General features: G+C 44.3%; 1 protein-coding gene and 1 long non-coding RNA gene across 5 annotated transcripts in view; one reads left to right on the top strand and one right to left on the bottom strand.

The window, feature by feature from the left end:
- Piezo (piezo type mechanosensitive ion channel component) overlaps positions 1-16,269 on the top strand; it is a 242,465-nt gene that overhangs the window by 87,055 nt on the left and 139,141 nt on the right. For all 4 annotated transcript variants that reach the window (XM_075698593.1, XM_075698600.1, XM_075698578.1 and 1 more), the window contains one exon: positions 2,431-2,648. In XM_075698593.1, coding sequence (XP_075554708.1) covers positions 2,431-2,648 — 218 coding nt within the window. The remainder of the gene's footprint in view (positions 1-2,430; positions 2,649-16,269) is intronic.
- On the bottom strand, positions 3,286-13,803 carry LOC142587576 (uncharacterized). The gene is made up of 4 exons (XR_012829577.1): positions 13,711-13,803; positions 5,848-5,891; positions 3,502-3,585; positions 3,286-3,410 (listed from the first exon to the last, which is right to left on the bottom strand). It is a non-coding gene; the product is annotated as an uncharacterized LOC142587576 (long non-coding RNA).

Below are 16,269 nucleotides of genomic sequence, written 5' to 3'. Positions count from 1 at the left end.
CCAACATATGGGGCAGAAACTTAAGAGGTTAACAAAGCAGCTTAGAACAAGCTAAGGACCGCGCAACAAGCGTTGGAACAAAAAAATGTTACGCGTAGCATTAAGAGACAGGAGGAGAAGGGTGCGTGTATCAGAGATTCAACAAGGGTAGCTGATTTTGTTAAAATTTTGAGGGAAAAATGGAGCTGTGCACACCATGTCATGCTTAGGGCAGATAGCCAGTGGTCATTTAGAGTTACAGAATGGGTGCCAAGGAAACGGAAGCGCAGTGAAGGACGACCAAAAAATAGGGAGCATGATGAAGTTAAAAAAATTTGCATGCATAACTTGGAATCAGCTAGTGCAAGACAGGGGTAATTGGAGATTGCTGGTAGCAGTCTTCATACTGTGGAGGACATGAAAAATAGGCTGATAATTCTGATGTCATAATTAAATTTATTTTTGTTGTTTTACAAGCCAAACCCATGATCTGATTATGAGGCACGCTGTAGTGGAAGACACTGGATTTATTTAGCCACCTGGTTTTTTTTTTTAAGTGAATGGCCTTATATACTTGGCTCTTTCATCTGCTTTCGTGCTTGGTCGGTAGTCTATGGTCAGATTTGGCAAGAAAAGCATTTGTTCATTTGGGCTGTTTGCTTACATTGACAATCATTGTCGGTGGTTTCTACACAATTCTTGTGCACTCATATCAAGGCACACTAGTTCATGTGAGCCCGGAACAGCCCTTAGCTGTTCTTCACTCACTCCCCCAATCATTTTGATATCCACCAGTGTCCATTGCAGGAATCCAAAAGCCTTTTGCGGGCTCATAAAGAAACAAGAAAAAAATTCACAGGGCCCTGAGTGGATTAGAACCTCGATACTAGAGTAGCATTTGACAAAGAATGTTTTTTTTTTTTTTGACAGAAAGTAATCTATGCATTCGAAGACAAATAATTGTATATTACAAAAAGAATATAAGGTCTTCTACGACCCCAAATGTGTTACCCATTTCATGTGTGGGGAAGCCAGAATGGGACACTCCACACATGGCAGTAGGGAATATAGATTGTGCGCACCAAAGTTTGGGGATGCAAACCACTGAGCTTACAAAAGAATGCAAAAGAGCCCTCTACAGGCCAGAACATAACCCATTGGCTTGTCCTTGTGCAGATGAGTTAATTCAGTGTTATTTGATGGCAGCCTAATGACGTCTGTCAATGATGTTGTGTGTGGCGTAGCGGACTACTCCATTAAGCAATCCAATCCCACATCCAATACAAAAGAACAACATTTTTTTCCACTTTATGGTTCAGGAAGGTAATGTGAGTGATGTTGAGCTGAAGATGTCAGGCCCAATGGAGCTCACTGCTGCCTACGTAAACCCGCGACACCCCCTCCCCCGTCCCCAGAAGAGTAAAAGAGTTAGCTTCGGCGGGGATACTTGCCCTGCTGCCTCCTCGTAGCCTCTATTCTAGTGTATAACCAAAAGTTTCGACGAGGCCTAGTGAGGAACCTCTTAATGGGGCAGTGGCACTCACAGCCACTACAATGCAAAGTTCCAGTGTTCAGGGGATGTGAAACAGAAGCTAATGCTTCAGCAATAACTTTGACGATAGGCGCCTTTTTATGCAATCTGGCTGATGCAAGAGATGGAATGGCCCAAAAAGGCATCACCATTTTGTGAACACTTATAAAAGTCGATGGCAACAGCCATTGAACACAGCCTAGTTGGATACTGATACAGAGCAACCTCTCTTCAAAATTTTACGTTTTAAATATGAGGATGCATTACAAGAAGCTAAAAAAATATTGTTTCTAATACCTAAAAAAATTGAAACACCATTATCGCATGCCAGGAATGACAGAACCCAGAATATTGAAAAACAGCATGACCTCCAGGATTGGGTGGCTTAAATATCTCTGAGGCCATGTATCGCGATGTACAGTCCCGGCCAAAAATTTTCAAGTCGCGGCATGCACGAACGCATTGACTTTCAGACTGGTGGCAGGGCCCCTGAAGTAATTTTGACAGTTGTAAGCTCAGATCATGAGAAACAGTGTCCCTTTCCCTCTTGAGAACCTTGAAGCTCTTTGAATTTAATACAAGATCCACTACATGGCATGATGCTAACGTGTTCACTCATGCTGTGGCTTGGGAACTTTTGCGAGGGTACTGTACATCATATCTGCTAACCGCCAAGTGCCCACTTTGTCTGCTTAAGTTCAAGTTTATTCAAGTTATAACTTTTCTTTTTGTTACAAAACATATATAATATAAAAGGTACTTCCTAAAAGCTGTTAATGAAAATACTAGACAATTGTCAGCCCTGCAGCTTTGTCAAGATTGCTTCAAAACCATATTTCTGAATTATAACCAATTTATCAAAAGTGAAATTTTGTTGCAGTCGACATTCAAGAGTCACAAAAGCATGATTTCTCTTTCAGAGCTTCGGCGGCAGATGAGCATGGGTACATCCAGCCTTGGCGTGGGCACCCAGCTGTATGTGCGCCGTTTGGGCCACTTAGTGCAGCAGTGGCTCACTCGCTATTGGATCTGGGTGGTGGCTACCATGCTGATGGTAATCTCACTGGGTGGCACTGACGTGGTACTCTATCGCATCGCCTACATGTTGCTTTTCTTGTTCTTCATCCTTGTCTTCCAGGTAAGTCGCCCTTAGATGTCGTTCAATTCCTTTGAGCCATATTAAAGGGACACCAAAGAAACACTATTAAACATGAGGGGACTACTAGATTACACTCCTGTAATAATCGGGAGCCTAGGCTTGATAAGCCAGAAATGACACAAAATGTCAAGGTTGATGAAATTGCAGCACCAACCCCATGTGCTGTCATAGATTTTGCAGGATCTGCATGATGCTGTGCAATTTTTCACCACATGAAAAGGACCACATTACATTAAGAAGTAGGCAGTTATTTTTTTTCTTCTTTTGATTGACCCGCTGTGGTTGCTTAGTGGCTATGGTGTTGGGCTGCTAAGCACGAGGTCACGGGATCGAATCCCGCCCACAGCAGCCCCATTTCGATGGGGGCAAAATGTGTGAGACACCCGTGTACTTAGATTTAGGTGCACACTAAAGAACTCTTAGTGGTCCAAATTTCCGGAGTCCCCCACTACGTCATGCCTCATAATCAGATCATGGTTTTGGCACATAAAACCCCATAATTTCTTATTCTTTTTTATTGCACGGCACCACAGTTACCTGATTCTAATGCATCCTCAAATGTAATGCATTCCTGAATTTGATCGCCAGAAAAAGAGAAAACGTAATGCATTTTATCGCAGTGCATACATTTTGCTTTGTTTACAGAAAGAAATACATTCTTCGTGCTGGTGTGTCATGCACAAGGGGTTCAGTCACTCATGGTGTCAGTAGGACGAAGTTTATTGCATTTCTTGCACAGGCCTGCAAGTTTCCAGATATCAGGCAACTTCTAGCACAGCGGGGAAAGAGATTAGAAAAAGGAAATGCATAGTGGAGGAGAATTTGAACTTGCCGATTCATTAGCTTCCCAAGATGTTCTTGGGCCACACCACCGCCACCGATCTGTAGAAGGGGCTGCCAGGCTAGCTTGAGAAGCCTAGTGTGGTAGTGAATAATGCAGTAGGTAATCAGCATTCAGACTATATGGCCCAAATAACTTTTGGCATTTTTGAGGGGAAAAAAAACTTTGTCAGTAATGTGTTTTGTTTTCAATGTGCCTTTGCAGAGAGCAGTTGAAGCCAAACTGGTGCGGCATAACTTGGCTTTCTTCGTTATTTGCTTTTATTTGTGATTTTTTATTAGTTTGAGCAGTTAATACGCTTTTCCATGGGCAAAAGAAACATAAGCTTGCGAGTTTGATTGCACCTGCTTTTGTCAACTTGTCACAGGCACATTTTCTCACACCGTGCTTTCTGTGGGAACCCCTTTCTGCATGTTTTTTTTTTTTTTTTGAAAACTATGTGTCATCCACGATGCTGCTTAAAAAGTATTCTAGATGATCAAATCCGATACCACGGTAGTGTAATAGTTGACCATTAAAGGGCCCCTGAAACGGTTCAGACAAATTTTGTAGACGCATAGGGCACAGCTAAAGTTAATCATTCGCACCACAATTTGTGTGAAGGGACGCGTATTAAGAGAGCTATGGATGATTACAAGTTACCCTCCTCCATAGCCATGCATTTTCTCCTCAACTCATTCACTGAGTGATCAGGGCTAAGCTCCGCCTTCACTGGCAAAGCGAGAGCTATCGAAGCAGTGTGCATTATGAGCATTCTGTCGCAGCGCCGAACGTGTCTGGTATTCTGGTAACCACAGGCGAGCTGGGCGTTTCGACAGATGGCTGGAGGCATAAACTCAAGCTGATGAAGGAACTTTAGCATAGACGCACGTGAGAGGGCTCATCGGTCTGCAAGGTCCAGCCACCTCATGGCGCAGAGCTTAACCAGCCAAACAAAGCGCTAATATTGCTCTAACGAAGTGTAAAACATTTTAAACATTTACAAAAACAATGTTAACGATTAGACTCCTGTGAAAAATTTACACCAGCAGCAAAGAATACATTTCGTTACTGCTACTGTGTGTGGTTGAGCTCCGTGCCACCAGGTGGCTGTACCATGTAGACCATTCACATTTGCGCTTCTGCTCATCCCGTGAAACGACACGGTCAAATGGCCAGGCCCTGTCTCCTTGCGCTTGCTTTTACCCTAATACTGGACTCGCAAAATGCTATTGCGTTAATCTTCCGGTGTAAAGTGACGGCCGCAAACATGCAAATCCTGGCGCCGATCAGATAATGGCAGTCCGATACGCTGCAGCCAGTCCGCTCGTCTGCTGCCTTGCAGAGGGACACGATGTCACAGCTTGGCATATTGCCAGTCACTACTTTTGCGTCCCACAACGCAACAAAGTCAAATCATGGTGCTCACGAAAAGACTGAGACTGACTCTGACCATGGAGCTCTTGTCAAAATGGAGCACGTTGTAACACAAGCAGACGACGCTTGCTGTGTGCCGGAAGTGCTTAAGTGTAATGAGGAATTGTTCTTGTGCATTTTCTTTCTGTTACTTTCCTCTTATAGAAACAAATTAACATTCCAACTACTACAAAGAACATTTGTTCACCATAAAGTTGCAAAAATTCTTGATGACGTGCCCTGGGTAGCCAATCGAATAGCTCACCCTACTAACGTCATTGGGGCAAATAACGTCAAATTGGTAGGGATGGCTTAAAATTCAGCTGAGCGATGTGCTGCAATCGGCAGCAATGTGCATTTTTGAAACCTTATAATAAATTACACGCTTTACGCGGAGCATTTAGATGCATCAATTAATGATCAGGACCTACTCTAATGACTCGGTATGTTTGTACAAAATCTTCATAATCCTTCAGTGTTTAAGTGTCTCTTTTTTTGCCATGTTCATGGCACTGAGCAAGTCGTGGACAAAGATACCCTTGCTCATGAAATAAAAATATGTGTTGTTGTCAGTTACCAGATTGTTGACACAGGGAATCTCCAAGCAGGTACATTATCAATCAGCTCGTGTGGTGTACTAAGTGACGTCACGGATGCCATTTCGTTGTCTTCATTGCAGCTGCTGCTGGAGCTAAGCAGATCGATATAATGTGTATCTTTTCACTGCGCTAGCTGTACAATAACATGGTGGCCTCAATGACGTCAGTGCATACCCTCCAGTGTTATGGAATGGGCACCCCCATTCCATTACAATTCCATTCCTTTCAATTCCTCGGAATGAAAAAACAGCCTGTTCCCACTCCAAGAATGGCCAGACAGTTCAATTCTGTTCCTGTAATTCCTCAACATAGGAAAGACATCTTAGCAGTTTTATCGCCTTACCGATGAACGTACCATCAAGCTGATGTCACCAGACGCATTAAGAACTGCAAAAAATAAGCAAAACATGTTACTAAGGTCGAGGGATAATAGCTTTGTGACATATCTCGGGCAGTCATCATCATCATCATCATCCTCAGCCTAGTTACGCCCACTGCAGGGCAAAGGCCTCTCCCATACTTCTCCAACTACCCCGGTCATGTACTAATTGTGGCCATGTTGTCCCTGCAAACGTCTTAATGTCATCCGCCCACCTAACTTTCTGCCGCCCCCTGCTACGCATCCCTTCCCTTGGAATCCAGTCCGTAACCCTTAGTGACCATCGGTTATCTTCCCTCCTCATTACATGTCCGGCCCATGCCCATTTCTTTTTCTTGATTTCAACTAAGATGTCGTTTACCCGCGTTTGTTGCCTCACCCAATCTGCTCTTTTCTTATCCCTTAACGTCACACCCATCATTCTTCTTTCCATAGCTCGTTGCGTCGTCCTCAATTTCAGCAGAACCCTTTTCGTAAGTCTCCAGGTTTCTGCCCCATATGTGAGTACTGGTAACACACAGCTGTTATACACTTTCCTTTTGAGGGATAGTGGCAACCTGCTGTTCATGATTTGAGAATGCCTGCCAAACGCACCCCAGCCCATTCTTATTCTTCTGGTTATTTCAGTCTCATGATCCGGATCCGTGGTCACTACCTGCCCTAAGTAGATGTAGTCCCTTACCCCTTCCAGTGCTTCGCTACCTATCGTAAACTGCTGTTCTCTTCCGAGCCTGTTAAACATTACTTTAGTTTTCTGCAGATTAATTTTCAGACCCACCCTTCTGCTTTGCCTCTCCAGGTCAGTGAGCATGCATTGCAATTGGTCTCCTGAGTTACTAAGCAAGGCAATATCATCAGCGAATCGCAAGTTGCTAAGGTATTCTCCATCAACTTTTATCCCCAATTCTTCCCACTCCAGGCCTCTGAATACCTCCTGTAAACATGCTGTGAATAGCATTGGAGATATCGTATCTCCCTGTCTGACGCCTTTCTTTATAGGGATTTTGTTGCTTTCTTTGTGGAGGACTACGGTGGCTGTGGAGCCGCTATAGATATCTTCCAGTATCTTTACATATGGCTCATCTACACCCTGATTCCATAATGCCTCCATGACTGCTGAGGTTTCGACTGAATCAAACGCTTTCTCGTAATCAATGAAAGCTATATATAACGGTTGGTTATATTCTGCACATTTCTCTATCACTTGATTGATAGTGTGAATATGGTCTATTGTTGAGTAGCCTTTACGGAATCCTGCCTGGTCCTTTGGTTGACAGAAGTCTAAGGTGTTCCTGATTCTATTTGCGATTACCTTAGTAAATACTTTGTAGGCAACGGACAGTAAGCTGATCGGTCTATAATTTTTCAAGTCTTTGGCGTCCCCTTTCTTATGGATTAGGATTATGTTAGCGTTCTTCCAAGATTCCGGTACGCTCGAGGTTATGAGGCATTGCGTATACAGGGTGGCCAGTTTCTCTAGAACAATCTGACCACCATCCTTCAACAAATCTGCTGTTACCTGATCCTCCCCGGCTGCCTTCCCCCTTTGCATAGCTCCTAAGGCTTTCTTTACTTCTTCTGGCGTTACCTGTGGGATTTCGAATTCCTCTAGGCTATTATCTCTTCCACTATCGTCGTGGGTGCCACTGGTACTGTATAAATCTCTATAGAACTCCTCAGCCACTTGAACTATCTCATCCATATTAGTAACGATATTGCCGGCTTTGTCTCTTAACGCACACATCTGATTCTTGCCTATTCCTAGTTTCTTCTTCACTGTTTTTAGGCTTCCTCCGTTCCTGAGAGCCTGTTCAATTCTATCCATATTATAGTTCCTGATGTCCGCTGTCTTACGTTTGTTGATTAACTTAGAAAGTTCTGCCAGTTCTATTCTAGCTGTAGGGTTAGAGGCTTTCATACATTGGCGTTTCTTGATCAGATCTTTCGTCTCCTGCGATAGCTTACTGGTTTCCTGTCTAACGGAGTTACCACCGACTTCTATTGCGCACTCCTTAATGGTTCCCATGAGATAGTCGTTCATTGCTTCAACACTGAGGTCCTCTTCCTGAGTTAAAGCCGAATACCTGTTCTGTAGCTTGATCCGGAATTCCTCTAGTTTCCCTCTTACCGCTAATTCATTGATTGGCTTCTTGTGTACCAGTTTCTTCCATTCCCTCCTCAAGTCTAGGCTAATTCGAGTTCTTACCATCCTATGGTCACTGCAGCGTACCTTGCCGAGTACGTCTACATCTTGTATGATGCCAGGGTTCGCGCAGAGTATGAAGTCGATTTCATTTCTAGTCTCACCATTCGGGCTCCTCCACGTCCACTTTCGACTAACCCGCTTGCGGAAAAAGGTGTTCATTATCCGCATATTATTCTGTTCTGCAAACTCTACTAATAATTCTCCTCTGCTATTCCTAGAGCCTATGCCATATTCCCCCACTGACTTGTCTCCAGCCTGCTTCTTGCCTACCCTGGCATTGAAGTCGCCCATCAGTATAGTGTATTTTGTTTTGACTTTACCCATCGCCGATTCCACGTCTTCATAAAAGCTTTCGACTTCCTGGTCATCATGACTGCATGTAGGGGCATAGACTTGTACTACCTTCAATTTGTACCTCTTATTAAGTTTCACAACAAGACCTGCCACCCTCTCGTTAATGCTATAGAATTCCTGTATGTTACCAGCTATTTCCTTATTAATCAGGAATCCGACTCCTAGTTCTCGCCTCTCCGCTAAGCCCCGGTAACACAGTACATGCCCGCTTTTTAGCACTGTATATGCTTCTTTTGTCCTCCTAACCTCACTGAGCCCTATTATATCCCATTTACTACCCTCTAATTCCTCCAATAATACTGCTAGACTCGCCTTACTAGATAGCGTTCTAACGTTAAACGTTGCCAGGTTCAGATTCCAATGGCGGCCTGTCTGAATATTTACAATTATTATTAGGGTTATAATTATATTCGAGTGCTGATTGCCGTGTTATAGTTTGTTAACGAAACTACCCCTCAATTCTAAATATTGTAAGGCAGTTTGTCGTGTGCGTATCATGGCCACGCATGCTTATATCGCCTTTCCGTTTCTCTACCACGGTTGCGCTTTAAAACCACGGCGCTGCAAGTTTGCTTTCCTTTCCTTCCCTCTTCTCCGCCCTTAAACTGACTCTCTTAACTACTACACGCAGAGACAAAGAAACAGCACGCGCATGCGATCGCATAGATGAGATGAATACATATATATAGAAAAGCATCAGTCATAGCTCTCGAAGTATAATATAATATAATATAGAATAGCTCTCGAAGATAGCTATTCCGGCGGCTAGCTTCCCACGCTATGCGTGCCGTCCTTGCACCTGTTAAAACTTTTCCTAGACGCTAGAACTATACTATTCCTACGCAACCTTGAGCGATCGGAAAGCGCGTTTTCCACGCCTGGCCGGCGGAGAGGGGGGGCTTCGTTCCGGCCGCGAAGCTCTCCACATCCCCGTAAGGAGCCTGGTGGTGGTCTCGTGCGGACGATGCCCTCTCGGTGAGCGCATATTTCCCCCCTCATCTTTTAAGAGATTCAATACATACAAGCATTTGTCTCGCAAACCAGATTTATTTCAAGGGAATTTTCCACGTCTCAATTATTTCTCTCGTCGTATTCGAGTGCTCATTGCCGTGTTATAGTTTGTTAACGAAGCTTCCCCTCAAGTCTAAATATTGTAAGGCAGTTTGTCGTGTGCGTATCATGGCCACGCATGCTTATATCGCCTTTCCGTTTCTCTACCACGGTTGCGCCTTAAAACCACGGCGCTGCAAGTTTGCTTTCTTTTCCTTCCCTCTTCTCCGCCCTTAAACTGGCTCTCTTAACTACTACACGCAGAGGCAAGAAACAGCGCGCGCTTTAGATACTATAGATGAGATGAATATTTACAATTATTATTAGGGTTATAATTATATTTGAGTGCTGATTGCCGTGTTATAGTTTGTTAATGAAACTACCCCTCAATTCTAAATACTTTAAGGCAGTTTTACTAGTCTCTAAAGCCGCTCGAGTTCACGCTGCTCCTCTGGCGGCCATTTTTCCAAGAAATTATGCCTTCCAACCACTCAGAATCAGCAAAAATCGACTGTCGCGGACAACACCAGCCCCTTTCCACATAAGTATGAGGCTCGGAGCAGGAGCTATGGCGCTTGAAAGTAACCGCTGGCTTGACGAACCAACCGACTGAGCTACCTTTCCGGGCAACATTGAAGGATCACGAGTTCAAATCACATGTTATGTTCCTTTTTTTTTTTTTTAAAGTATTTTCCTTCCTTTTATCACTGTACGGAAACCCTCCTAAAAAAAAATTATATATCCTCAATTATGTGTGGCCACACATGTGCAGGTCATAAATACCAGGTTCTCTAGCCGAGTGCCATCCATGCGGTATAACCGAGCTCAGATTGGTCCACCTTGACTGATCAAATAGGGCGCCACTGTAGGTTAAATGAGGCGTACAACTCCTGCGGGACCCGCCGTGGTTGCTCAGTGGTCATGGTGTTAGACTGCTGAGCACGAGGTCGCGGGATCGGACCCCGGCCACGGCGGCCGCATTTCGATGGGGGCGAAATGCGAAAACACCCATGTACTTGGAATTAGGTGCACGTTAAAGAACCCCAGGTGGTCGAAATTTTCGGAGTCCTCCACTACGGCGTGCATAATCAGAAAGTGGTTTTTGTCACGCAAAACACCATAATTCAATTTTTAATTTAACTCCTGCGGGGACGGTAGAGTATCCGTCTCCAGTGCAAGAGGACCGTGATTCAAATCCCGGTGCCGCGCAATTCTCCTCCGGGAAATACAAAAAAAAAAAGAAAAAAAAACCGTGTGTTGAGAAATTGCACAAACAGGCCTGGAGTGCGGCCTGATCCCGGTGACCAGAACCGGTAACGCACTCTCTCACCAGAGCAGGATTGGCCACCCTGGTGCAGTACTTGGCCACAACCTCCTATATGAATACAACAATCAAACCCCGGCCCTCAGTCCCCAGCAGCCGCGAAGCAACTGACCACGGCGGCGGTCAGATCTGTAACGCTGCAGAGGGTGCTAAGAATACCTGGCTCCGGACAGGCTCGGGCAGTACAACCACCTAATTCCCATAGGGGCAGTTCTCCCGCTACCTATAGTATTTGCATGGTCAGCATGTTTTAATGGCTTGTGATGTTTTAATATTGTTTAAGCTTAAATGTGTTAATGCTAAAATGACGCCATAGCATACTTTTGCTTAGGTGTCCTTGTTATTTTTAAACGCTGCAATAAAGGTCGCAAGCAGTGCAAGGCGCAAAAAGAAGCTTTATTTTTGTTTTATTCATCTAAATTTTGCAGCAAAAGGGCATGAGCTAAATGGGTACTTCACCGTTTAGTTTTGAAAACCCGAAATGTAAAAGACGGCTGCTTCAACAGTTAGCTCTAAAAACAAAAACAAAAAGCGAGATAAAACAATTTCCCTCTACCCAACTATGTGTTGCGCTTCAGAAACATGAGCTGCTCGAAAGAGGTGCTTGACAGCCGATTTCGCTTCACTGTCATTATCAGGGGTGCCGTAGAAATCACGCATTCCACGTCAGCTGACGTAGCGTTCACAGTAAAAACTGCCCTTGCGAGGTGGGAAAGCAGCTAGCATTCCCTTTCCAATAGGTCAGGGGCTTAACCGTGTCTGTGCTAGTTCCCTCTGTAAGGTTTCCTTTGCAATGGATCCAGGCATGTTGTCTTGGTAGGCATTTTCATTTTGCCTGATGTTTGTAAACATCAATCTGCTTGGCCCTGCTTCAGAGTCTGCATTCATGACGGTGCTGGAGCTGTCCTGCCCTAACAAAGGAGGCCCTTCCCCCAGCACAGCAGAACACATCTGCTTGGCTGTTGCAGCTAAACACCAAGAAGACTTAAACCGTGGGTCTAGGAGGGTGCCCATCAAAAATACAGTCAGTCCACGTGATTGCAAACCGCTTCTCCAGGCTCGCTGTAGGCCTTTAGCCACCTCTTTGCAAAGATGTGTGCCTTTGCTTCAAATTTCTGCAAGAGAAACTTCGATATTTCGCAATGCAGGAAGCAGAAGCCCTGCTGTCTCGTGCCTTTTCTGCAGCTCTCCCTGCCATCCTGTACAGGGGAGACAAGCTCAATCAAGTCGGTCACCAGCCTCAGTTCATATTCAGACAGTTTATCCTTCTTGCACACGTGCAGAGTTTCTGTCAGGCCTGGATGACTCTAAAAAGGGGTAACAAGCTTTCTCATCATTCGCAGCTGTGAGTTCCACCTCTTCACATTGTCAGATTCCAAATGCAGACTGGCCATATTCAACACTTCTTCCATGTTGGCGGTGCACTTGTGTATAGATGCAACGATGGCGCTGCATTTTTGTACGACTTCCTCGACATTTGGGTCCAAAAATAAAGTGAGGATGACAATTAGTGAATATTGCCACTGCAAGTACAGGTATTGCAAATGGCAAACATGCAAGGCAATAGTTTCAGAAAGAGAATGAGGACATATGTAATGGTACGGTATTGCACTCGACGAGACACTGACACTCTTCAAGACTGCATTAGACAAAATAAAGTGGAGACAGACACAGCCATTTTCTCCAGCCCTGCAATAAATTGAGTGCACTTCAAACATAGGCTGTGCCTTCCTGTTCTTAGGAATAAATGTTGCGCACATAGTGCCATGGCTACGGCACTGCAGCTGGTATTATCTTAATGAAGAGGGCTTCGCAATTCAAATAAACATACTAGCAGCAGACTGCCGCCTTGCTGACTGGTCTTATATGCCAGGCAACTGCGTTTACGGGCAGAGCAATTTGTACTAGGAGTGATGTACGTAACATTTCATTTTCCTGAGCGGGAAAAGGGGTTGTAATACAAGAAAAAGGAGAGGGAAGTCACGAAAGCAAAAAAATAGCAAGGAACACAAAATGCAATAAGACAAAAACAGCTTGAACAAGAAATCAACAAAATCCAAATCTTCGAAAATGTAACTTCGGGACACTGTGGGCATTCGTTACATGATGGGCCAGTTTTCTTTTTGGTTCTCTTTAGAGGTATTTCAGAACAGTTGATTGACGTGGTGGGAGGAGACCGTGAAGTCGCATAAGCTTGGTGCCTGGCCCGTGGCAGAAAAATGATTCGCAACCACTTTTTGATGGGAAGCAGAGTTCGTGACCTTGGCCATGGCAGCAAATGCACCACGAATCCCCAAGATGAAAAAGCAAAGCACGCTCAAAAATTTGGCTAAACATGAGCTGGGGGTAGTTGCATAATAAAGGTTTAAAGCATTGAAACTGTAATAAGCACAGTTGTCTGCCCTTACTTTTCAAATTGCAATTATTATATTCGTACATTCTTTTGTATTTTGCATTTATATTCGTACAATTATTATATTCGTGTTTTCTTTTGTCCATGCATTCATAGGAAATTATTTAACAAAGCTTGGCCCAAACAGTTCATGAAAATAGTAATAAATGAACAGTGTATCAATGCACATAAGATGAAACCAATAAGTTACTTAATAGTTCATCCCTGCCGAATGGCATCTTTTACGGCAAGCTGCAGGCTGTGGGCAGTGCAGCCAAATCGAAATTGCTCCAACTAACGGAACTCGCTTAAAAGCTCCTTGATTAAGCATTCCGGGCAGTCATCGAAATTCTCGTTATCACTGTCCTCTTCAGTCTCCCACCTGGTAAATGCAAATGCCTTTATCATTGATGAAGTGTTATCTGTCAGCACACGAAAGACCTGGAAAATGTAATAAAAACAGTTAACGGAGCTGAAAGTGTGCGAAAATACATATTTCACCTTGTCAGCGATGTTCCACTGCAGCAATGCTGCGTCATACTCGGAGCGGATCCGAGCAGCTGTGTGGCTCCCCGTCAGATGAGTGAAACTGAGGAGGTACGTGTGAGCCATGAAGTCGCTGTCCACGAGTGTTGCTTTGACAGCCAGGAAGCCCTCCGTAGACAGCGACGTCCACATGTCTATTGCTGTACAGACGTACTCCGCTCCCATCAAAGACAATGAGATTTTGGTCTGCAGCGCTGATACTTTCCTGGGCAGAAACATCTCTCTTAGGTTATCCCGCGATGGCAACTTGTAGCTTGGGACAGTGACCTGAATTTGAAAAGAATACAAAGCAGTTACTTTGATGAAAGGCAGCTTATAATATTGTCAAACTTACCATTATGAATTGTTTGAAACCCTCCCTCTCGACAACACGAAAGGGCTCCGTGTCGGTGCAAATCATGTTGATTATGGTGTCGTCAAGAGCAGCCTTTCGATGAACAGGCACAGAGCTGCACCCAGCGGTGAAGGCTGACATTATTTTCGGCTGGCTTGCCAGCCCTTTCTCATGTTGCATGTACTCACATTTGTGCTTTCTTTTTAGGTGCTGAATCAAATTAGATGAAACTCCGCCTACAGCATGTATAGTTTTGGAGCAAAGCTTGCAACTTGCAGCTTGTTTGTTTTCTTCGTGGGTAATTTTAAAAAATTGTTTCCAATGGGTCATGTTGGCAAACTTGGTGTGTGTGTGTGTGTGTGTGTGTGTGTGTGTGTGTGTGTGTGTGTGTGTGTGTGTGTGTGTGTGTGTGTGTGTGTGTGTGTGTGTGTGTGTGTGAGAGAGAGAGAGAGAGAGAGAGAGAGAGAGAGAGAGAGAGAGAGAGAGAGAGAGAGAGAGAGAGAGAGAGAGAGAGAGAGAGAGAGCCGCTGGGTGCAGGAGCCAGTGTGGCACTGCATTATGGAAGCAATTTTTTTTTGCCATAGAACAGAGCTCCCTAGAACAGAGTGAACATGGGTTTTCTTTTGTGCGAATCGTCACGTCAGGACTGGGGAGGCGCCTCTGTGGCTGCAGTTACGTGGGCTCTCCTGCTTCGGCTGGCTTCCTGAATCAGTGCTTTCAAAAGTGTATTCTCTCTCTCTCTCTCTCTCTCTCTCTCTCTCTCTCTCTCTCTCTCTCTCTCTCTCTCTATGGAGGGAGAGGGCGCACAGTTCATTGTGTACGAGTGTTTGCTGTGCTGACCTACAGACCTTGGTCGACACAGTTTCGGGCAAAGGTGTCCGTGTGTCTAGACAGGGCGGACAGTATTGCAAAAGTGTTCGTAAGAAGTGAGACGGCGCGCAAGCTGGTATGGGAAAGCTTGTAGTGAACGCAAGCATCGCACCAGCATCAATACGCGTCACAACTTAGAGAAGCGCTTTTTCGAATATGCGTCCGAGTCGGCGACGGTGACAGAAGCGAAAACAAAAAAGTGAAGGTAGGGAGGCAGCAGGCGTCCGGGGTGAAGGTGCTGCTGAGGTAAAAAAAAATTGTATGGCATACAGAGGGGGAGTATGCCACCACTGTAGTTCCGCATGACGGATACCAACAGCATAGAGCCATGGTTATGCGAAGATACTGAGACAAACTTTGGAGCAACTCTGTCTATAAGGACAGAATTGTAGTAGGTGCATTGCTTATAAATGTACCGTGCTTGTAACCAGCCAAGCCATTTTAAAAGTACTGCTTTATTTTTAAATTCAAGTCTCTGACTTACTAATGTTTGAATGTGGGCTGGTTTGTTCTTCGGCATATTTTGACAAAGAAACGGCACGTAGATAAAAAAGCGCTCTATTTTCGGAAAAAGACATAATTCCATTCCCATTCCATACCGGGCAAAAGGCACTTAATTCCATTCCCATTCCATTCTGGGGTCACGAAAATGTGGAATGATTCTGGAGTCATTCCAATTCCGAAGTGGTAACTCTGCAGCACTAATACCCTCTATATAGTTTTCTTCTTGAGAATTGTCACTAAATTGGAACACTTATTTTTCATCTATCCTGCAAGGACTGATCACTTCCACCTTGGAATACTGTGTCAGTGTGTCGCCTCGCTTTCTCACGATTCGCATGTTGCAGGCATGAACTTGCTTTTTGTAATGCTGTCATCTAAGGTTCCAGAAATAAAATGCATCCATTGTTACATTTGTCGGGAGAACTTTCTCTTTTTATGCCATTTATTCTTTGCCCTCATGAAGCACATAGTTGTTTTCATTTCTTGTAATGGATCAAAGTTTGACTGAAGGGCTGTGCAATTTTATGCTGTACATTACACAGGTAACAGCCATGACACTAAGAGTTGATTGCGGGCATAGATGTCATTTAGTGGAGGGGAGTTCCATTGGATCTTAGCATTTTATGGAATTTTACAGTCACGGAAAATTGAAATACAAACAAGTTGGGGCTAACTGGAGCACATTTTTTCACTTCTGCTTTTGCCAGTCATGTAACATCAGCCTGATTTCAGCTTGTATGCTTAGTGTGAGATCATGGCCTCAAGTTATTACTCGTAAAAAGGGATTTGTTGTTAATGTTTCCTTT

Source organism: Dermacentor variabilis, chromosome 1 (assembly GCF_050947875.1).
Source record: "Dermacentor variabilis isolate Ectoservices chromosome 1, ASM5094787v1, whole genome shotgun sequence".
NCBI lineage: Eukaryota > Metazoa > Arthropoda > Arachnida > Ixodida > Ixodidae > Dermacentor > Dermacentor variabilis.
Note: the sequence above shows the minus strand (reverse complement) of the source record. Positions and strands in the feature narration are given on the sequence as shown.